This window comes from Bombyx mandarina, chromosome 13, assembly GCF_030267445.1.
Source record: "Bombyx mandarina strain Sakado chromosome 13, ASM3026744v2".
NCBI lineage: Eukaryota > Metazoa > Arthropoda > Insecta > Lepidoptera > Bombycidae > Bombyx > Bombyx mandarina.
Window position 1 is genome coordinate 1,619,080 of NC_143220.1, and position 25,562 is coordinate 1,644,641.

A 25,562-nucleotide genomic window follows, 5' to 3' on the forward strand; every position below is an offset into this window, starting at 1 on the left:
CTAAAACTTGTTTGAATCTGATTTTGTTTAGAAGTTAATGAAATTTCTGCATGCGCTCTATTCTCATATTTTTGGTAAAAAAAGTCAATTTTAATTACTCCTTACAACATCAGTTATGTATCAGTTAAAATAGCATCAAAATCGGCCAAACCATTGATCCAGCGATGAAATTTTAATAAAACGTTATTGTCATTTTTCTTATATTAGCGGTAAGACCTATTATGATCACCCAATTTAGTCATTTCGGTCGTGCATACATTTAGGCTATAGCTATCATATATAGCTCGTAAGATCAAATACATTCGACTTCATATCTCAAGGCGGGTGGTAGTATTCTCGAAGTCGTAGACCGAAACGTGTACACTATAAAACCGTGAACTCGACTCTGATAATAAAACCTCGTATGTGATTTTAACAATCAATCAGTTTCATTACAAAACCAAACCTGTTTTATTTTATATGTATAAATGTAAAAAAAAGAAGCTAAACACCAAAAAATAGTATTGTATTTTCTCACGTACAATTTTACTTTTGATAAAATTTAAATTAGTGTAAATACAAGTAGAGTACGAGTTTTTATATTCGGTCATCGATCGCCTCGTAAAATCGAGATTGTATCGAGTGCGTTCGTAATTAAACAAGCGCTAATGAACTAAAGCAGTTCGACTTGATTATATATTTTTCGATTGCTTACGTAATAAAATATATGAAATCTCAATTAGAAATTACACGGATTACTCGCTAATTATAATAGAAACAGCGTCATAGAAGAAACACATTTCAAATGAACACGGAAGTAATTTCAGATTTTATAAGTAACGGTACAAATACGAAAATTTGTATGGATTGTTGAATGTTCATTGTGAATTAGCTCTGTACTAGAAATAAAGTAATATTTAATGTTTAAATAAAATAAAAATGGTCACAGTTACAAAATCTTCAGAAATTCAATATGTAATACTCTATATTAATTAAGCACATCATCACTAGAATGCTGTGTAAACAATGCACATATTGGAAAACAGCTCTGACGATGAAATAATAAATTTTGTAAGCTGCAATTATGTGATAAGCTGTAGTGCGGTGTGTTGGTAGTAGAATGTTTGGCAGTGTACTCGCTCAATAGCTTAATATCGCCCTTAGGCCAAGACTATTTCACGAACAATAATTTTATCAAACATGTTGTTATTTTACATAGCGGCTGTATTAAAACTGATAGCTCACCTGGTATATTCGTTTTTTTAGAAAAAATCTACGAAGTACCTCAAACTACAATTTTTTTTTTATTGCCCTTGTAGGCAGACGAGCATACGGCCCACCTGATGGTGAGTGGTTACCGTCGCCCATGGACTTCAGCAATGCCAGGGGCAGAGCCAAGCCGCTGCCTACCGAATCAAAATACCTACAAAATCAAATACAAAGTGATTAGTGATCGCGTTTGAAATTCCAAATATCTCAATATTAATATACTAATCTGTTGAATGTGTTAATGTCGTGAACAGTTAAACGTAAGTTACAACCGAAAAACCAACATGCGTCCCTAATGTTTATTAGTGAAAACATTTTATTTTATTAGTAATTTTATAACATCTATAATGTATGCAATGCTTTATACGCGCTCACTTCGTAATATATGTATGTGTATTCATTTTTAACGATTATCAAATTTAATATATTATTCACAAGCCGTCTGTCTGTTCCTAGTTATTTATTATTGCGTGTTTTACGTTTAACTAAAATTCAAAGAGCTTTAATTAAAAACTACGATCGTTCGGAAATATTAGTTGGCAAATAATGTTAGTGATATATTTAAAAATCATTAAGAATGTTTCTGAAAAAAAAAAATCACCAATTTTCACTTCAATTTTCACCATTGTTAAATGAAAGGAAATCACAACATTTTAATCATAAGTTTTTAAATGCCGCAGGTATCAATAGCATAAATTAAAAAATATTTTATTTGAAACTAACTGACTCGGCAGACTTCGTAGTGCCTCAATCGATAATATAATATAAAATAAAATACCTAACCTTTTGTATAAAACAAAGAAAAGGAATCCCTCCGACGGGGGACACATCAAAGGAAAAACAAAATTGTTATTTTTATTTAATTCCGAGCGTTTTCATATTTATCTTTAAACCTTCTCTGGACTTCCACGAATAATTCAAGACCAAAATTAGCAAAATCGGTCAAGCCGTTCTCGAGTTTTAGCGAGACTAACGAAAAGCAATTCATTTTTATATATATAGATTAAAATGACTTGAAATTATGTAGCAATATAACTTACCGAAAGCTTTCGGGAAACCTGAATGTTGGGTTGAATTTTTACTACTAGTTACTTCTCTATTTCTGCCGCGATTGGTCTCGCGTTCCACTTTGAACGGTGAACAGCTGTTACACAATAAAATTGAGACTTCAAACTGGCCTCGTTGTAGGTAGTGATATCTATGGGCATCGCTAATTCTTTAACATCGTTCGCCATGAGTTAATTCATCCGTCTATTCAAAAAATATGATTTTATAATTGATCATAACTCTCCTCTATTTGTTGAAAACTCTAACAATCAATGTCAACATAGTTTTAGAAGACTTTATACAAATCCAGCTTTTCAGAAATAGACTCAATCAATGCTATGGCATTATGTTAGTAATAGTCTTAGTTAGTAGTAGTTTACTGGTGGTAGGACCTCTTGTGAGTCCGCGCGGGTAGGTACCACCACCCCGCCTATTTCTGCCGTGAAGCAGTAATGCGTTTCGGTTTGAAGGGTGGGGTAGCCGTTGTAACTATACGGAGATCTAAGAACTTATATCTCAAGGTGGGTGGCGCATTTACGTCGTAGATGTCCATGGGCTCCAGTAACCACTTAACACCAGGTGGGCTGTGAGCTCATCCACACACCTAAGCAATAAATAAATAAAAAAGTCATAGTATTATCATAGTATTTTCTATTTAACTCGCCCTCTTCTTCCTTCTAATACAAACTGACAGAACAGTGCTTTGTAAGCCCACCCGTATTATTATCACTATCTTTTCGTTCGACACGGCGTAGCAAGAATGTACGCATGGTATTATTAGTTTTCTGAGTTTCTCGATGGATCTCTTCAGTAAGTCGCGATTCTGCTCCACTAAAAAACGCTTCACAAATCAGCGGCCATTGAGTTATTCCTCTGCGAGTATTTGGGTAGCTATTAACAAATCTTCCCCTTCTTAGAATTAGCCAACTTGTAATGGCTGAGTGGCAGTCACTGAAAGAATCCTCTGCAACCACAAAAGATATTGTCGAAAGGTAAAGGTAGCTTGTCGTATAACAATCTTGAAAACATTAGTGCTGAAAAACGAAACTAAAAATATTAAAATCAATCCAAATAAATAGCAAAGAAAACTAAAATACCGCCATCTCTGTACACAGCATGGAACTAAATTTCATGTTTACCTTGCACCCCATAGTCAAACCCACCCCTAGACCAAATCGCCATCTGTAGGAAAAAGTTGAAATTATTTATAGGGTTGCTGTCCTTCATCTATTTTAGTAGCGTTTAAATAAGGGTGCTTATAGATGGTGTTAGTGTACCTACAGAGGGGTGATTTTGTGACCCCTTCTTTTCATTTTTTTATTTATTCAATTTATTGAGATGAATTTTTGTGTGAAGAGTGCATTAATAATTTTCACGATAGAAGAGCAAGTCGCGAAGACAATAAAATACCTCATATCTGCATTTTTTTCTATATAAACGAAACCCACAAAAAAGTTTCAGCTGTAAATAAAATACAATGTTTTGTTCCAATTGAAAATTATACTTTGACTTATGTTCTCAAGGCGGATCGTAATTATGGCTCCGTTAACTATTCGTTACGGAAATCGGTATTGAAATAATACTTAAAAGATTATTCAAACAATACGCAGCTAATCTGACCGAATTCTAGGAAATTCGTTTCACGATGGCGAAGACTTAAACGCGGCTTCCTTTAATGTGGCTGACTGATTATTATTTGACCAATAATATTATCTTCTTTTTATTTTCGCAAAGGCCTATTCCATACGCAGAAAATCTAATTGGATAGTATCTTTGTAATTACCCATTATCATATAAAGTTAAACGTCAAATTAAATTCCGACGGCGGTTCGTAGAACTAGAATGATGTTGACGCATACACCTGCTACATTCCGCTTTTCACACTAGAATCACTTACGGGACGTGTCTAAAAAAAAGTTGATCTACTAATACGTACAACATTTTTGTTATAAAACATTAGATGCACTTCCGTAAAAAAAAAACAGTGATTAATTAGGTTCGTTAACAAGAAACAATAATCAATCTCCGCATTTGCATTGCTTTACAACGCAAAAAAATATATACACGCTTCATTTTTTATAACGAAAGCACCAAGACATTAATAACACAATATCGTCGCCGATCGTTTTACAGTGCCTATTCTCCTTAACGACTTCTAAATAGACGACGCAAGCTGATCTCGTCCTACGAACATGGTAATGGACGGGATAATTACGCGCAACGACGTGCAACAATAGCGGCGCGAGCTTACTGCTCTATGGCATAATAAGCGCCGGCATATTTTGATCGGAGCAACAAGTAGCGGGGCGGGGAAGCGGGGGGACGGCGGCCCGTGCGCGCGCGTCCGGCACGCGCCCCACCGCCGCCGCGCGCGCTACTTAGCGTCGGGGGTGCGCGCAACCTCCGCCAATCCACTGGCGACCTCCGCGCGGCACGGACTCGTGCGCACTCGATACACACACGATACGTTTACACACGATACGCGATGCCGATGGCGGCGATTCACGGCTATCAAAATCTGGGTGTCGATCAAAAACTGACGCACCTGCAAACGCCTGCACCGAGGAGACTTGCGCCGGCTCCAGTTGACACTACCCGCTGCAAGAAGAGATCTTATCTTCATCAGCCGTACCCAACCCAGCCTGCTTCGGTGGCCCGGAGGAATGCGCGAGAGCGGAATAGAGTGAAACAAGTCAACAACGGATTTGCGGCACTCAGACAACATATTCCTTCAGCTGTGACGGCTGCTCTTGCAGGTGGCAGAGGTTCCTCCAGAAAATTAAGCAAGGTAGATACTTTACGGCTCGCAGTAGAGTACATTAAAAGCCTAAAGAGGCTTTTAGATGAAAGCGATGATGGATGTTCAGATACCCAATTAGGGCTTGGATTATCTACGACAGGCTCGCAAACGCCACCATCATCGGAAGAATCTCATTCTCCGGCTCCATCATTCGTGTCTGAAAGTTCTGCAGGGCCCAATTGTCATGACGTATACGATGCCTACGAACCCATGAGTCCAGAAGACGAGGAACTACTTGACGTCATATCGTGGTGGCAACAACAGTGACAAAGGTGAGTCTTACTAACCTAATTTTAAAACGTCCTAGACATTAATCTTGTTTCACTAAACTTTGATAAAGAACTTTGATAATTTATGAATGAATTCTTATACGTGCTTACATAATCTTCAGAGCTTTGATAAGGATTTTCTTATCGAGTTGTTTACACACGTCGCGCCGCGGTTAATATAAAATTTGGAAATAAAATCTCATTTTGTTATTAGAATATATTTTAAAATTCGAACTTTTAGAGGAAACAGAAACATCTCGAAATTTATGTTCATTTTTTTTATATTTAATCAAAATTTAGTATAAAAGCAGGTAGGTAGAAGCTACCATTAAGGTTTTTCTGTCGGGTCTGTTTGTCATGGTTACGTAGATTCTTTTATATTGTGCAATGAATGTCTGCCTTCATCCCCTAAGCAAAAAGCAAACAGGTCTTCCATTATGCCCGAGCATTGAACCGTGACATAGACTTTATCTGTCATTGTTACATTAAAAGATACAATAGCAAAATGTTCACAATAGCGAATCTTAAAATATAGTCTCCTTAAGAAGACCCAGCTATTATTGCTAGACACTTTTTTCTATTAAAAAATAGGACCCGCATTGTATTATACATATTTTATTTCCTTCACAAGACATAGAGTAATTACATCTAAGAATGTTGTGGTTTGGCCCGCATGTAGTGAGAAAATTGCACATAAAAGTGTTATTTTCTAATAACATATCATTGTATACGTTCTGAGGTTCCAAGAACAAAGATCATGCCCATTATTGATACAAAAGTATTTTCATCCGGTCAGTTGTGGATTAAAATGATTTCAACATATGGTCCGAATCGACTTCAGAGACGGAACAGTAGCGCTTCTCGTAAAAACTTAAATTGGTTTCGCAAAAAACTTGGGCCTATTAATTTATTGTACCGGAAGACTAAATCTCGAGAGGAAATAGAAGGGCGCCGAGCGAAGCACACGTGTTACAATATTTGCTAAGCACTGTACAAACATCTGGTGATACCAGTTCGGTTCATGGGAATTATATCGCTCGACTGCAGCTTAGCCGTGACTCGATTTTCAAGTTTATCATACATAGCTCTGAAGTTTATTTTTCGATCGGAATTTTCGGATGACGTTAACGATTTTAATGAAATTGTTTTTCTTTTTTTTCTCCAGGGAACGAGCCTTGCAGTGAACAAAGTGGAGCCATTGAGCGGCGATTGGTGATTATGAAAAAAACGAGTATTCCTCAAGGGAGACCCGATGGAGCGCGAGGGACTCCGAGAGAGCCTCTAATTAAGCGTAATCAGTATATTCCTAATGAGTGGGGATAATGGTGGACAATGACGAGCTCATCGACGCATTCCGTCGAGCGACTTAACTTCGAACGAACGCTGCGTTTCATACATCAATGGAATAGCAGCTCCAAGACTGAAACGATCACTTGTTCCATACAAGCATTTAAAGTTATATTAGTACCGCTGTGCCTTAGTTTTAACGTTAGATAGTAAAACTTCCATTAAATTATAGCCTATACAATTGTTATCTAGTCATTATCTTTAAGAATGCTGTTTAATTCGTATTATATTATTATAATTCGGTGTATGTGGACCAATGCCCGTATTATAAATATTTAATGGAATGATCAAAAGCCAACTTACTTTACGTAAGGATCTATGAGACAAAGACTTTTAGTTAATAAAGTTAATATTAGTATTACAAGCATGATTCCTAATAATGTAAGATGTTATTAAGATCCATTGTTACTATTGAGCACTTGGTTTTTTTTTTTGTAAATAGATCAAAATAAATGATTCCTGAATATGAGCCTATTTTAATTTCAATTACCCTGTTGTAATGTTATATTCGCTTGCTTGTTTAGTTCCTTCAATTCTATATTAAATGAATAAATTAAAAATGTTCAAGATTCTCGATGTGAGTGGTTATTCTTGGCGCCTATTTCTCATGCAATTTGCATGCATTGCACCTTTACCTCAATACCTACAGAAAGACAATCAACTTCTTAAATTCAGATCATCAAATATTTTTGTTCGGAATATATAGTTACATTGTCAGTTTTAAATTATTCAAGTATATTTATTTTACTATAGTTGTTACTATACTATACTACTGTAATTATACATTTATGGTTATAAATAATCGCATTATTTAAGCTTCGAACACAGATTATAGTTTTCCCTTCTATTGAAAATAAAGACAAGTAATTTAAATAAAGATATAAAGATTCTATAGTATGAACTACAAAAACGACATTGATGAGAAGAAAGTGCTCAGAAGTTCTTGTCAATTACATCCAGCTAATCATTCTAAAGGATACACTTATATGATGTGTAACAAGTATTTGTGTTTGTGAAAATAGATCGTAAGCCCATAATACATAATACCTACCATAATACCTAAGTATTAATAATAATTTATTTATTAATCGTATTTCGACTAGTTTTTTACTACTACTACCTACTAAACAACGTAGAATGATATTTTGATTTCTAATGTAGAGTTATATTAAAATTCCGAATTAGTCCATTAGCAGGAAAACTTTTGATAATATTATCATAGTTTTGGTACATCACTATCTCGATTTCAGAAGTGAAAAATGTTTGTTTTTTCTTATCAATAAATGAATATACATATATATACCTCTGTACATCTTTAGCATAATGATTATCATAACTTACTTCTCGTCAATAAAACAAAAATATTCGTAATATATTTTAACTGTACTCAATAAATGCACGTAGCTTTGCATTCTGTATATAATAACACGAACATACCGCCGTATAGTAGACCACAAGCGAAGCAAACTATATTGCGAAATTGGAATAACAAAAGGTGCTTTTTTACACACGTGCCTCAACTCAGATTACGTTTTTGCAAAAAAAAAAAAACCAAATAATAACACGTGAAATACGCGAAACAGTCTCCCCCGAAACATGCATGTCCGCTGCTATTAATTTGAAGAAGACAATTCGGTACGGATCACGTTCGTGGCCCGCCCATCGAAATCAAAACGCAATAGTAATTTTTTGGAAATGTTATAGGGAGCCCACAATGACGGGTGGATGTTTCCGTAGCTGTTCATAATTGAACTCGTTTCGCGAATTCAATGACTAGACGCGACGTTCACATCCGTTAGACTCCTCGCGTAATGTTTAGTTTTTTTTTTTTTTTAACACTCCAATTATTCGCCTTAATAGTTGTTGCACTCAAAAGCACATTTCATCCGTCTCCGACTAGCTTGCCCCTCGTTATCCTGTCTTGTTAGACGCTACTTTGATGTACGCAATTTTGTATGAGCATAGTTTTAAACTAATTAATACTTTCATACTACATTGAGTGCTGATTCGTTTTTGTATAATTTGTAATATGAGAACGTTTATCATTGATATTAAGCGATTATATATTTAGCGTGAATGTTGAAGTAGATTTTTAAGAAATAATGATGTTTTATTTATTGGTAACATAATTATGCAAAAATTCATAGATATACGCTAAATAGCTTCTTCTAATAGTTTTACTAATATGTTACTTCATATGTTAATGAAACTTATTTATAATATTTAAAAAATTTAGAGAGCCGTAGCCATATTTCTCTGTGATTCTCGCTGACTTTATCGATATACATATACGTTTGCTAAAAAAAAACTCCCTCGCCACATATTGTCTCACATTGACAGTACTATTTTACAAACGTTCTACGGAGTAATAAATAATAATAACTGGAAACCAATCACGCACGGTCATCCGCCCTCAGATTAGGATTCCCTACAAACCTGTTCATCACACGAATTGCTTGACGTGGGAATCTAAACCACGACCCTCGGCAGTCAGGAGAATACTAACTATGAGCCTGCAAAGTTTCACTCGATACGAAAAACGACGCCCCAATGTATATAGAACTTCATCAAGCGAGCTCACATAACTCAATTTGATAGATTAAGATTAGGAACGGTGTTACATATTTATTTATTCAAATTTCGAATCTACAAATGCCGTAGCACATTTCGTCGTGATAAGGTAAGGTGCTTCGTGTGCGCTCGGCTTCGCCCGTGCGGCGGCGGCACGCGACGGACGCGCGCCGCGCCGCCAGCTGCCCGCGTTGCGTCGTGTGCACAGGTATGCCCGACTTGAAGGACATTCGAAATTCGAAATTAACAAAAAAAAAAACAATCATGACATCAACTTAATACACACTCACACGCTGTTATTTGATTTAAATAAAGAATTTTAACATATGTATGAATATAATGACATGGAATATTTTAAAATTGGTTAAACAATAAATAATAAAAGAATTAAATGCGTTTTCTGTATAATATTAAGAAAACAACATTAACTAAAGCCTTTATTTTCGACAATTTGATTTAAATACATAATAGTTTAAAAAAACTAAAAAAATACGCTTTTATAGAAAATCCAACTAAAAATGGAAATTAAATGTTAATAAATTTTAATTAAAAATAGGGTAAGAAAAAATCATTTTATTGTAAAAAAAGCATGGGGTGCACGGTATCAGTAGTTATAAATATTCTATGAACAGATATGAGTAGAAGGGCTATTTTGATAATCCTGAAAAGCACCTTACGCTTTTTTATAATAAAATCACTTTTTCTTACACTACTTTTAATTCAAATTTATTAAAATTTATTTTCTATTGCTCAGTCAATCTTAATAAAAAAAATCATTTAAAAAAAATAAAATAAAAATTTTTTTATATTAAAATTACATAAAAAAAGGTTTTTCTTTACATGCATTTAAACTAATTATTTTCCGTAAACGCTTAAAGATTTTTCATGACCGATAACCTGAGTTTGTTTCTAAAAGTGCCGTGGAATATGATTGCACCGGAAGCGGATAACGGTTGACTGTTTTTTTTTTGTTACAATAATCTTCAACTGAAAACTGTTTAGGCACTTCAGCGATTAAGCGTTGCTCACCATCTGTTGACCAAAAGTTTTTTAGCCAGTCGATCTACTTGAAAAGGAACGTATTTAGCATGTCGGCAGGCTGAGTGTTAGTGCATAAAAACCATACACAGCAAAGTTGAAATGCAGTCCCGGGGGCTTGCGGCCTTGGCCCAGAGTATTGCGTTGCCGTCAATAAGCGTGTGACCCAAATCCCTTGACGCACAACGACGCAGGCCGGCCATGCACTATTTTCGAATATCGAACAAGTTCAAGCACCACAGACCATTACGCATTACGATAATTCTTTGTTTCTCATTTCCGAAACAGGTAATTTAGTAAACCTGCCAGTTTGAATGTTTCAATTGTTTTAAAAGTAAAATACCGAAATACCGAAGCGATCCTATAAAATGTTGTTCATTGACTATTCAATAAATCAGCCGGCATAGCGATGCCATAAATTGTCAGCGAGCAATAACCTTAATTAATGGCCTTTAATGCAACGGAGCCCAGTAGCAGGTAGATTTATCCGAAAATCTCGAATTTTTCAACCCAGATTCTTGTGAAATAACAATCATATCAAGAACCAACAACACAAGTTGACATTTGAGACGAGAGACCTCCCTTAAATGCTACATTTAATTTGAGCCTCAAAGTTAAAAAATTCCAACTATTTTCACCCTTTGGCGTTAAGTTTTAATTTGTTTGGCTAAACATTCAAAGACAGTTGACCTTTTTTTTCGTCGAGTAATATCTAAAGTTAAAAGTAAATACGCAAATTGTTCTTGAAGCTTAGATCGACTCACGAATCACATTTATTGATAATTTTCAAAAGTATTCATTAAAACGTTAAAAACACTTAAAGTCTTATCAATTATTTATTAGAGAATACGAGATCAATTATTAGAAAATCAAACCCGCAAAATTTATAATTTGCTTAATTACTAGTGGTAGGATCTCTTGTTAGTCCACACGGGTAGGTACCACCACCCCTCCTATTTCTGTCGTGAAGCAGTAATGCGTTTCGGTTTGAAGGGTGGGGCAGCCGTTGTAACTGTACTTGAGACCTTAGAACTTATATCTCAAGGTGGGTGGCGCATTTACGTTGTAAATTTCTATGAGCTCCAGTAACCACTTAACACCAGGTGGGCTGTGAGCTCGTCCATCTAAGTAATAAGCAATAAAAAAAATAAAAATAAAAGAGCATGCACGGTAGGTAAAACGGTAGGCAGCGGCTTGGCTCTGCCCCTGACATTGCTAACGTCCATTAGCGACGGTAACCATTCTTCATCAGGTACTTGTTTGCCTAAACGGGCAATAAAAAAAAAAAACCCCGGATACGTACTTCTTCATTTATTTCATAATCGAAATCTCAGTAGTACTATCTGATACCTTTATTACTTTATACTTACCTGATTTTCCTAAGTCTTCATTACCTGTGTCGGATCCTGGTAGCAGATACCTACAGCTATGAGCCCTCACATGTAATAAATACTACCTATTTCTACGGCGAATTCATGACGTGATTCGATCTAAAATGGCAATTTTTCCAAAAAACATTAGGACCTCAATCTTATTTTTCGATAATGGCAGCGGTATTTATTTTGTGATGTCGAATCTCGACAAGACACTGGAATAAAAAAATAAAAAAAAACAGTCAGACAATGTTTATAGTTTCCATGTTTGTGGTTTACTACTTAATAAAATAAAAAAGTTCTAATTCAGCCGTTGCGAATTTATTTCATCATTATTATTTTGATATCAAATTGGCCGCACTTGTTATAAAAACTAGACACTCGAAGCTAACAAATCGTCGGAAAACCATGGAGCAAGATTGTACATTTTAAGTTTATTCCAAACTATTTTGTAATAAAATTGTACCTACACGCGCTTGAAGACACATAGTAAACGCTTTTTTTTTTTTTTTTTTTTTTAACGCTGGGGAATCCATTTACGCATCGAGGGGGGTAACGGACCGGGTTATGTCGGACTCCGGCGCCTCCTGAGAGGAAGAAGGGGAGAAGAGAAGAGCCGAGGTCCTTCACCTCCCCCAATTTCTCACAGGAGACTACGCCTTGAAAAAGGCGCGCGAAGCACTTGCCCCGCAGAACGACTACCGACTAAACCCCATCGAGCCCCACCACTCCGACTCCACGAAACCCACGGTACCGCACAGTGCGCGCCGAAGGCTCGCCGTCGCCGGTACCCATCCTGTTAATAGGACGGCACTCCATCCCCAGGAAAATCCCGCAGGACGTCGTCTCGGAGACACACCGTGAGCGGTGCACAGGAGCCACCTTGCGCCGCCTCACCACCGGACCAACAGCCGAGTACCGGGCACCCCCGCACCCGGCACCCGACAGCCCCTACGGGAGATGAACGCCCGTGCCGCCCACTCCGCCTTCTTCGCTGTGAAGCCGAAGAGGGATCCCACTCCCTTTCGCGCTCCTCAGCCTCACGGAACGCCATGACCAGGTCGCAAAACCTGGTCATGGCCTCCCAAGAATTCTGGTCCTCTAGCATGCGGGCGATGACAGCCCGCAAGGAGAGGTCTCTCCCCACATAGTAAACCCTAGTATGATTAAAAACCCTTTTATTTTACATTTCAATTACAACGATTCAATATTATGTAACAAAAAGGAATATCTATGTATTTTATTCATTAATAATTCATACTTGATACTCTGTTGACAGTACAGCATTATCGGTCTTAAAAAAATACATAGACAAAATATTATTACAAATAATATTTCGAAAGTCTAAAAGTATGTATAGAATATAGAACATAGATTGACGATGGTTTTAATATAATTTTATGACATTAAAAAAAAAATATAATAAACATAGAATACTCTACAGCGCCCTGTTCGATCAGCTTATCGGCTTTAGTCAAAGGGCTGACGTGTCGCGTTATTCAAATAATTAGGGTCGATACCGCCACAAGCTTCGATCGAATTAAACCACATAAAATCGTCGTGAAGACTCGCCAAGTACAAAAACAACAGTGATATATCGAGTGTGCGTGTACAAACAGCATTTATACTGGTTACCTATAATACCTTATAGAACTTTACAAGTACCTACCTATCGCAGTGCTCAAGAGATCGTGTGAAAAAACGCGACAGAATCCTTAAAACGGAGAATTGCGATGCTGGAATTCAGTTTCTGAAGGATTAAAGTATTTTCAGTAGAGTCAGTAAAGTATATATTTTGCGATCTAATTTATAAGATCGTTGTATTCGTATCGGGCGATGTCTTTGTCGTCGTTGAAATCTCATAAGCAGGTACCGGATTCTTATTATAAAAACGTAGCTAACACTTGTTCATGAACAACTTACACCTGACTCACATATATTATGTACCTCCTCCTCCTCCTTGCGTCGGTTTTCTCATTACTGAGGGTCGTGGTCATGGCCTTGAAGCAGTTTGTTTTTTATAATGCACCGCCATCTGTTCCTATCTGCAGCTGAGTGCAGAGCATCGTGCACTGTGGTATCCAGGGCTGCACGAATCTGGTCTGGTCCGTCCAACGGGTCGGGTTCCTGCCTCTTGGTTGCTTGTGCTCGACCTTTCCAGTGACCACCAATTTCTCCAAGTTGTCACTGTATTTCCTTGCGATGTGGCCAAAGTATTCAAGAATCCTTCGCAGGCAAATGGTGGAGAGTCTAGTCCGGATCTTCAGCTGAGCTAGGATGGATACATTGGTGCGGCGTGCGGTCCAGGGAATACCCAACATTCTCCTCCAGCACCACATTTCAAAGGCATTAATCCGATTGCGGTCAACTTTCTTTATAGTCCATGTCTCTGCTCCGTATATGAATATTGAAAACACTAGTATGCGGACTAGGTTGCTCTTGGTGTTCATAGAGATATTTTTGTCCTTCCTTATTTTGTCCAGCTGAGACATGGCACCTTTTGCCATCCCTATTATGTACACATAAAATTTAAAAACAATACATTTAGAATTTTGTATCATTACTAGTAGTAAGTCGGTTGTATTGTAAGCTCGACTCATACATGGCACATGGTACATATCACCGTACCCACTTCGGGCGCGAAGCAGTCACGAGCTCTGTTTTGAAGGCCAAGCGGCACCTAACAATGACATTGACATCATATTTTAAATTAAGTAGCAGCATTTATCTTGTGATATCTATCTTCGGAAGAACCACCAATGGCTTGAGTCCATCTCCGAATCTATTGCAAATGAAAAATGCAAAATCTGCTGCAAACAAAGGTAAAGCTATTTAAGTCTATATAAATCGACTGATGTAACTAAGTTGACAATCAAATCCCACAAGCGGGTACACACATTTTATTAATCACAACTTATTTAAAACATATTGCAAAAAGTATCTTTTTTTTACCTGAATGTAAAGAGTGCTTCACAGTACAAGACGAGCTTATTATATCTAAAATAATTTGGCTGCATTATCCTTTCCAAAGTAACATGATATTTCCAGAATATCGATTAAGTATTTATCCATCCAAATTCGGAAGATACGCTTGTCAAGATCTCTAAATGGAAACTTGAAGCGCGTTCGATTGAGATAACAATTGAGTTCGATGAACCAACCAGGTGCTAAGTGGCTGTAAATATTGACAACTTATCTATTATATATACAAACGGAGAAATTACGTTACTTGTACTGTCACTATGAACTGACCTTCCTTAATACGATTCAAAATCCCATTGTCAATCGATGTCTCATATAAAGAACTCAAATAAATTCTCGAACGCTAAGAGATTTTTTAATGATCCTATCGGTGCACTGGTAGACAAATCTAACTAGCTATTTCCTACTTAACAACAGCTGAACATTGATCTACCTCACCGGTCTAGCGCAATAAAAATACCTACAAATAAAAGAAGCTCTATAGTTCTTAACATAACATATTGTTACTTAAATTTAACGAAGGGCTGATCAAAAAAATGTACGTACGGATCTGACGCACGTTCTCGGTGGTCTGAAGCCATGATGGCAATCAAACTAACCGTAAAAAAGGTGTACAGGGTGTGTCTTGTGATATTTTACGTGCTTAAAGCTGACTAAGGCTCGTCGTCGTGGCCTAAAGGATAAGACGTCCGGTGCATTCGTATGTAGCGATGCACCGGTGTTCGAATTCCGCAGGCGGGTACCAATTTTTCTAATGAAATACGTACTCAACAAATGTTCACGATTGACTTCCACGGTGAAGGAATAACATCGTGTAATAAAAACCAAACCCGCAAAATTGTCATTTGCGTAATCAGTGGTGGTAGGACCTCTTGTGAGTCCGCACGGGTAGGTACCACCACCCCGCCTATTTCCGCCGTGAAGCAGTAATGCGTTTCGGTTCGAAGGGTGGGGTAGCCGTTGTAACTTTACTGAGACCTTAGAACTTATATCTCGAGATGGGTGGCGCATTTACGTTGTAGATGTATATGGGCTCCAGTAACCGCTTAACACCAGGTGGGCTGTGAGCTCGTCCATCCATGTAAGCAATAAAAAAAAAAAAAAAAAAACATCACCTGAGAATTAAAGCCTCAAATGATAACAGCCTAAATGAAGTTTGTATTACGAAAACCACGTGCTTTCTCTGTAAATTTTAATGTGGTGACATTTTGATGGAAAAGCAAGGTGATTGCATAATAGATTCAACTTTTAGATACAATACCAGAAACCCAATACGAAAAAAAGGTTAGTCGTGTATTTGTCTGCGCAAAGGTAGGTTACGGCATTAGACGTCAAATCTCTTTCAGTTAGTTGTTGCATAACGTTTCCTATAATACGGAATGTGTAATAATGAAGTTCAAGTAAATATATTAATTGTATATAAAACGGTAGTATTACGCTATTATTGTTATCTAAAATATAAAAAAATATATAAAAAATACGTTTTAAGACCGCTGTCATCGATTCGGGACAGCGTATAATTTTCGAGACTGTTAAAAACGTATATACTCGGCAACTTTGTATTGGCATTGGACGGAAACGGCCTAACGCATCTTTCGACGTATCGTGTCAATAAATCCAATAACCTGTCATTAATATTCGCGTAGCTAATTTCCGCTTTCACGGTCATTAGTACGAAATGTTCAAAAAGGCAACGGAACGAAAAATTGCAAGTGCTCCCCAATTTGTTCAGTGCGTTTCGGAGTTGTGTGGTAGTTAAACGGGTATTAAACGCTAACGTGGTAAGCATTGATTACGTTTAGATCCGCCCTACGAGACTGGCTTTTCGCGATGAAACGCTCGATTATAAACCATAATCAGATACGAGGTAATCGTAGTCCGGAGCTTTTCCGCTATCACGCAATCTCCCCGACCGTCGACTATCAAGTGAGCAAATGATCCTGAATTATAAAATACATTCTAGAAGTTTTAAAAACAACACATGCGACATTCTCACAGTTTTAATCTGGGCAACGGATCTTGATTTACTGTTTTATAATCATAAAGCGATCGAGTTACATTTATCAGTCGCTAACGAGCCGATAAATTGATCATTGGAGATAGAACCATTAAGGAACAAGGTAACATTACAAAAATATCTGTCTAGGGGCAATTTGTTAATGTTTATTCCTAAAAGGCAGCGGCTCCTCGTCATTCAGTCCAACGTTTAAATTTATATTATGCTTATTTGGATCTTAAAATTTGATAAAGCGACTCATTTAATGAAATGAGTAGATAAAGTGCAGGATATACTAATTCGAATTAAGTTTAATATATCATTCGTTACCCGAGTTGAGATAAGACTGCCTATATACCCTATCCATAAAAACCCTTATAATATTTTACGACGTGTTTCGTAATTCATCTACATTTTTTTGAAATAATCATTTCTTTAGTGCTATTTTTCGATAAAGTAACAAAAATGAAATATAGATTGTTTTATTCCCGCTTCGTTTATTTGCGTATTTTTCAACCGCAAATCTGAAATTCGGAGCGAGTCATTGACATTGAACATTATTAGTTTCCGAGTACCGGGTCATTGCCAAGGATTATATCGACCGCACTTATTTTCTATTTCACTGCCTCAGCTTTAGTATGGCACGAGTCGTAGTTGCTGAACCGGAAAAATCCATTAAAATCAATAATAATATTGCCTGTAGTTCCATAGTTTTAGTAATATTTTTGGGATAGAATTAAAACATATACTAAATACAGCATAAGGGCTCCAAAGACGAACAGTGTTTGTGCTTTGTAACAGCAACGATTGCATGTTTGAATGTTCCGAAGAATTTCTAAGTTCCGGTGCTCATAAACTGGTTTTAATCTGTAATATATTATCATGGTCAATAGGTAGTTGGCAAAATCACTTAATTAAAAACTTATATAAATCAACTTGAAAAATCAATATTACTTTTTGAGTGCGATTTATAAACCATAATATTTACTACTGACAAATCTCGGTGAGACTTATATATCATTTATGTATTAACAGTTGTTATCTACTAAAATAGCACTTCACCGCCGACTTCAAAAAATGCTACAGTGTTGAGAAGAGACAGCGAAATAAACTCAACGTGTGTTTTTGTAATATTTTATGTTTCTTTTTGGTATGGCGTCCACACAAATAGATACCATGGCTCGGTCTAGATTTGCCGCGGGGCAGTTATGCATTAAGATTGAAGAGATGAACAGACGTTGTACATTACAATTGAAACTTCGACGTTATAATCCAACTTGAGGCATTGGGTGGCTATTCTGATTTCGTTAGACTCTACGTGACTACTCCTATCTGGTGAACCGTCGTTTCTCCATCTTCCAGTCCGGACGTAGCTGGGATAACCCCTTATGCTACCGGCGAATAGGTAGAGAAAAAACATCTACCTAGACAACTTAAAAAATATATATATTTATATAATCAGTAAATATTTTGGTAATCAACTTTGTTTTTTCTCCAAAATGTTTAATTAGAGAACTGTATCTAATCGTTATACCCATAATTGTCATTGAGATAACAGCGACACAGCTCTGTGGTAGACCGTAGAGAATCTGAGGCAATCAGTAGCATCAACTTAATAGGCAGTAGTTGCATATCGAATGAGACAATCAATGTCCGAAGTGTGGAAGCAACGTGACTAATCGTAGAACGACCACAAGGATTTCTCTCAATCCTGAAGATTCTACTTTGATTTTTTTTTTATTGCTAAGATGGGTGAACGAGCTCACAGCCCACCTTGTGTTAAGTGGTTATTGGAGCCCATTGACATCTACGACGTAAATGCGACATCCACCTTGAGATATAGGTTCTAAGGTCTCAAGTATAGTTACAACGGCTGCCCCACCCTTCAAACCGAAACGCATTACTGCTTCACGGCAGAAATAGGCAGGGCGGTGGTACCTACCCGGGCGGACTCACAAGAGGCTCTACCACCAGTGAATCGAAGTAAAGTAACATTAGTGCCAGTTGCAGTACGTAATTCATTGATATAATTTTGCTATAGTATGGATAAAAAGCAAAACAATTAGTTCACAGTTATAAATCTTTTGTCATTTTAATACATTGTTGAGATCGCACCTGTCACAGACTAGAAAGAAACATAAACGTTACCCTAATATGAATTTCTTAATACAGATGTTTAATTACTTTCAGTGAGGAAAAATAAATAATAGTTTAAAACAACTAACAAAATACGCTTTTATAGAAAATCCAACTAAAAATGGAAAATAAATTTTAATAAATTTGAATTAAAAATAGTCTAAGAAAAAATGATTTTATTGTAAAAAAAGCGTGTAAAAAAAGTTTTTTTAAGCTATTATTTATTTTTCATTTTTTAGTTGAATTCCAATTTTTTTTTTTTTTTTACATTGAATTGTCGTCGGTCCTTAACATACCAAATTTCGAGTTAATCCGACATTTTGAAGGGGGTCAAAATCGTGTTCAAAGATTCCGTTACATGCTAACATACATACGTCTGAATCTAATAAAAGGGTATTAAAAACGCTAATTTAATGAATTTTTTAAAAGCAAAATTGCCTAACATTTTTAATTTTCGAAATCAATACAACTTTCACCAAGACTGTCGTTAGAAATTCAAAGTAAAACAATTTCTCGACACAATGCCACCGGTAATAAAGATATTATTTTAACGATAGCTACAAATAACGAACTACATTTACGGAGGCGAAGAATTCTGGTGGTCCGCTGGTAGCGACTGACTAAATCGATCTAATGACGGTGACGAATCGAACCGTTCTGCCGCCGTCCGCCGCATTATTTTAATGGTTTTATTGCTTTAATATGAGCTACAAAAGCTTCATTTACATCGTCCATTAGTCGGGAACTACGTGTTTTAATTATACAACTTAGGAGTATTACAAAATATTGGAGCCATCATTAAAACTATGTTGGAAGGCGGTTAGACTATTTTTAAATCGGGACCATTAAAACTCAGCCAATTTAGTGTATGTACTTTGTTTTATGATTTACCATCGTGCGTTAGCGTAATTGTATAAAATTGTTCTTTGACATAATCGCATTAAAGTTAATGAGATAAAAATGCAAAATTACAATAACATCGCAATACAAATGACTCGACTTTACAAATGCAATCAAAACAAATTCAGTATACTTTTTCACGACAAAGAGGAATGTGTTTTAATTATGCTATTATTTTTAATTCCCATCGTACTCATGGGCAATTTCTCATAAAGGCTGCCTCTGGACGGTGACTCGAATGGTAGCGGTCACGCATGCCCGCTGCGATTAATTCAAACCAATCAGAGACTGATTACACGCATTAAACTTTTCACAATTTTATCATTACGTTCAAGGCTACTTTAATTGCTAAACCGATAAGGTCGAATATTCCTTAACTGGAATCTTGGTAATAAATTCTGGCCTGTGGCGGGTTGCTACTACAAAAGCATTTACAAGGATTTCACGCAATGTCACTTGTCTCCGTGGAGGCGTTACTACATAAACTTTATCCTGAGGCGAATAGTTACAACATAGACATGCAAAAATCATTATGCCTATAATAGCTAGGGGCACTTTCATCCACTTGTATTGACTATCGTAATTTCAAACGTGTTTTTTTATTTATATACTCTGCAAACTATTTAATAAACCTAAATTGTTTTACTTTATTTATAACTTCAGATATAACTGTATTGATATTGATACAGATATTAATCAGAAAGTCATCATGATATTACTTATTTTTAAATTGCTTAGATACGAGTATGTGTGTGTTTACTGGAAATCTTAGATTTCACAATACAAATCTTTCTACCAAGGGACATCAAATCGAAGTCTCAATTGTATCATATAACAGCTCAAACCAGATCGTTTGATAGGTGTGATAGCAAACCAGTAATAAATGTAGAATAGTGATATATGTATCTATTTTATATGTAAGTGCGCCGAAAAAATAATTGCAACTATTATTTTTGTAAATGCATATTTTCCTGGCGTTTATTAAACCGCAACATCTTCAGATGACATTTCAATTTCTTGGTTTTCTTTTCCTGTCCTATTCGCTGGTAGCCTAAGGGGCTATTCTAGTTACGCGCGGACAGGCATGTGAGCTCACTGGCTCAACTTGAGAGAATCTGCTAACACTAGCTCTAGCAAAAGTAATACCAGACCCTGACCAGCACCCTAGCAAGAGAAGATCCGGCGAGAAACTCAGTGGTTTGGGTATATAGGTTATTTTGCTCGTCGAAATCTTCGTTATAATCGACGAGCTGGACCAGGACAGTGACCGGTGCTTGAGGAGCCTAAAAGCACCAAGAGTAGACCCGGAGTATCCGACAAGACATATTTTGGGCGATGGCGGCTTTCCGTTGCCCCGTCGCAAGGGTTCGAAAAGTATTTTTACTAAGACTGGTCGCCTTAACAGGTATCCATGTAATAATATATGATTTGGCTTAAAGGGTTAGAAGAGCTCACGATCTAGCTCGCGTTCAGTAGTTCTTTTGTTATCTCACATCTTGTGCTATCCACAATACCTACAATTGTATTTAGTTACTGATGTCCTGCCATCGGGACCGGTAATACATCGTGTAACCAACAGACAGTGCTAGCCCAAATCTCCCTCTGTTACCTGTATGTAAGTATACAAATTTACAAACTGTTTGTTTTAGTTCTATAACATATTCATACATGTAAAACGCAAAATTAATGTAAAAATCGAAAGCACTAAGAAATCCAGAACAAAGGCGGCTTCATACAAAAAAGGCTAAAGTGCATAGAGTTATGTTGCAGTGCAATCAATGAAATGCTGTTGCTGAAAATAGGCATTGGCAGGCTCCGACATGCCTTTTGGCCGCGGTGCAGAGGCGTGTACAAAACACTCCGGAACACGTGCAAGTTCGCACAATGCGAGTTTGCATTTCCGCCCAGCGTGCTGTGCACTTCCTTTACTCAAATTTTACTTTTATTTCGGGTTCTTTATTTCGCGACCTGAATTTCTTTGTATTGGTGGCATTGTGGTCAGGACGTTCAGTACGCATCGTAGGTTTCGATTTCGTTCATGATATCGATTTTAATAGCAGTTAAAAACGAAAGGAAGTTGGACCTATACAATTTTTTTAGCTGAAATTTCGTTACGTGCTCTATGTCTGTAACTTAACATCAAAAGCATGTTTCGGAAGACTTTAACACGTATAATCTCGTGACCGTAGATAAGGTTGCAAAAATAAATGTATTTGTTTGCGCTTCTAACCAGGGATTTGAAACAAAAAGTCAACAAATATTCTTCTCGAGAAACAATGCACCGCAAAAAATAGTAAGTAGATCAGATACTGCGAAAGGCTGTTTGGGTATAGAATGATAAATTGTTTATGTTGCAGTGAGGAAATAATGTGGTCAAACAAAGTTGAGCTTTGAATCTTGAAGATAAAGCATAAAATCGTTTTTCTAAAATTTCGCAACAGCGTAGGTGTAATCTTTGTTGTGGTCAAGCCCTGATTATTTTTATCTCTACTGTATCTCTAATGGTGTCAAAACGTATGTCCGAGTCTCTGCGTGATACAGGAAGGTAGCAGGAGGTTGCCCACACAAGGTGATGTCTTATTTTCTCTAGAATAACACCATAAGGGTTGATATTTGACAAATTGGGCCCATACCCGGGCGGTCCTATTTGTGATTCCTAATAATAAATCTATAAATTTATTTTCAGGTAAACTAAATGTCAATTTCGACCAATCATTGGTTCGTGATCGGAAGCAATCAGGTGAAGCTTGGGTGTCCTTATTTAATAATAGTCACCATAATATAAATAATTTGCCTTGTGTTGCACGGAACTTATTAAAATCGTTCTCTGTTGTAAGAGGTGCTACTAAAACTTTTAACTTTGATTTGATAATAACAAATCACGATTTAACAATTAGATTTTACTAATGTCTCTTTATTGATTGACCGACTTGCCGTATCGTTGACGACGCGACGTACAAGATCATCATGAAAAGAACAAATTGTCGTGTACTCTTTTGCGAAGTACACGATATTAAAGAGTGTAAACGGAGGGATACTGAGCTCAGCTAGGTCTCTCGTAAATGTCAAAAAAAACCTTTTCATCATCCCACATGCTTACTATCCGATTGTCCTACGCTCAAGCGCAAATCAGAGCAACTAATTGAATCATCGATTAAAAGATGTTAGAAGCCCATTCTGAAACAAATAATCCTGCTTAACAATAATGAATGGCTTCAACGCGCAGATGTTTAGGTATATTGTAATATCAATGGGCTTTGATAAGCACTAATCACCAACTATTTTGTTGGCTACACATTTCGCGCAGTAAATAAAATATTTACAAAAGCCTTTAAATACGATACGTTTATTCAGTATTGCTATAAAATCTACCTGATCACATCGGGGTTGTTGAGAAAATCATACCACAAATGTCATTTTATCTACTACTATCTACTAGAAGGCTAATTCGCCACATTTTAACACGACTAAAATCGATAACATCCATTAGCTTTTCTGTACGTACTAATGATTGTTCACGTATTTTATATTTCATAATTCACGATTATTGAAAATTGAACACAATATTATGTGCTAATTATAATTTACTGCAGTGAAATCATACAGACAAGCCACAAATATGTTGATCTTTGGCAAAAGTTTAAATTTTGTAATGTTCTACTAGCTAAAGTAACATTCCAACTATATAGATGCCTCAGATACAATAGTGGATGCTATCCACTATTCGTCTACCTACAAAACTATACATCAAACCGCATCTTCTATTACATTTTTTTTAAAGATGAAACGTACGGGCTCGCACTCTCGGTAGTCGATAAACCGAATAAAATACGAATTTTTAGCAAAAAATCTGTTGGTTGCACAGCAGGGCAAGTTTGTGGCTTTGTCGCGCCCACAACTCGACAAAAGGCAAATAAGAGAACATTACCAACGTACGATGAAAAAAATATCACCTAAATACAGTCCTATTGAAGTTTAAAAGCCGGAGAGAAGCGTGCTTTGTTCCCGGATCGAATGCAGTGGCGTTATTGGATTCGTATTATTTGGCAAAACCGAGGGCAAGCAAAGAAGTTTGCTAAAACCGTTAAAATCGCGGCACATTCTCGTCTGTCAGTAATAAATATCTGTCTGGATTTTTGGACTTCGATAATTTTATTTATGCCCTCCTAAATATCAAATGACTGAAGCAGCGGCGAATCAAAGCGAATTTATCGCGGACCAGACCGTAACTTTGTGGGTACTTGTTTGCTGAGCATCAGTGTAAACAGGGTGCTGCATGTGGCCACAAAAACTCCAAGTTCCTCATAAACGGTGAGTTGTTTAAGCCGCGTTGATGGCGCTTTCCTTTTTTGTGTGAATTTTTTCGTCCTCCATCGATGGGACCCGTGGCCGAATGTAATTCGACCTGATCGTATCTAGACACTTTTTGTCCTTGCGGTCAGAGACAGCTGTGCTATAAAGCGTTGTGATGTATATTGTTTATTGGAAGATTCGTAATTGTATTTAAAACAATATCTAATTTAAGGCGAGAAATCTGAAAACTGAATCAGGAACTTCAATTTACCCCAACTTGGAAGCAATCGAAAGATTAAAATTTCAACTACTACATTTGCAAATGATTACTCTTCTTATTTTCCTTATCCCACTCTAGGCGTCGTTGGCTCTCCTAATTCGTCTGCGCCAGGAATTTCTATCCAGAATTATCACACTGTTAGGTTGGGTTGCTGTGAGTCCTCCTCCTCCTTCAGTCGATCGCTCATTACTGAGCATCGTGATGCACCTGCCTGTGTAAGTATTTGGACCATATTGGTACCAGGGGTGGCTTTCGTTCCGCGTCGTGCAAAATTACATAAATAATTTACTTATAAAATGGAGTAGTAAATAAAAAACTTTCAAGTTTTACCACCATCAAGAGAGGGTGTTTGTGTTTTCAAAATTCGTAATTAACTTTTATCGTTAACATCGTTTTTTAACATCGTTAACATGTTTCAAATTAACAAATTTTAGTTTCCTATGTGTGTTAATTTTAAATAAAAAAGGGTGCGTGTACTTATGTACGCGCGTAAGAAGTTATACTTCATTTTTATTATTATTATTTTTATTTAAATTTTAATCAGTTTGAAAAAAAAATCAATCAAACAACATCCTCAAACACGCATATTGGACATCCCTTTTCTTGATATCGTATAAATTCGGTAATTCTCGGTACGGTTCGGAAAGTTCACCTGCGGCTATATTCAGACTCGCCAAGTTACGTCGGTCGTATTGTAATGAGCGATTTAGTGGCCAACTTCATTCTGTTAATTTTCTGTCACGGTGCGCGCGCATCGTAAAATTTCACTCTTCAATTTTTCATAACGCGCCTAAAGAAGTATAACTTCAAAAATAATAATAATTCTAATACTAATAATAATCTTCACTGCGGAATATAAATTCGACACATTCACCTTTGATTATAGACACCACTAGCCGAACTCGTCCGCTTCGCTGGGCATTTAAAATTAATATTATTATTTATTGTCATTATTATCAGGGAGTCCAACATTCATATAAATATTAGCCTATCCATTAAGTACATGTATTTTCTATATGGATACCAAGTTTCAAGTCAATCGGATGCATGGTTCAGTAGCTATAACGGAATATCGGTAAAAACCACTGTAGATTTATATATAAGTATAGATATACCTGTCAAATATAAAACATGAAAATTGCATCTAGGCATACTCATAAAAAAAATTAAAGCTTATGAATAAAATCTTAATCAGCGGTCTTTAAGCGGCTCGAAGGGCAATAGGATGATTAAAAAACAAACAAGGTCCTAAAAAGAGGCGTGTTGATTGATTTTGTTGGCG

General features: G+C 36.6%; 1 protein-coding gene across 2 annotated transcripts; it reads left to right on the top strand.

Annotated features, from left to right (window-relative positions):
* Positions 1-4,675: 4,675 nt before the first annotated feature.
* l(1)sc (lethal of scute) lies at positions 4,676-7,177 on the top strand. 2 transcript variants are annotated; one of them, XM_089732410.1, is made up of 2 exons: positions 4,676-5,083; positions 6,530-7,177. In XM_089732410.1, the coding sequence occupies exons 1-2, from the start codon at positions 4,781-4,783 to the stop codon at positions 6,578-6,580; spliced, it is 354 nt and encodes a 117-aa protein (XP_089588536.1). In that variant the 5' UTR covers positions 4,676-4,780; the 3' UTR covers positions 6,581-7,177. The 2 variants fall into 2 exon arrangements, with proteins under 2 accessions (XP_089588536.1, XP_089588535.1); XM_089732409.1 differs by having other exon boundaries at positions 4,686-5,367.
* The last annotated feature ends 18,385 nt before the right edge of the window (positions 7,178-25,562 follow it).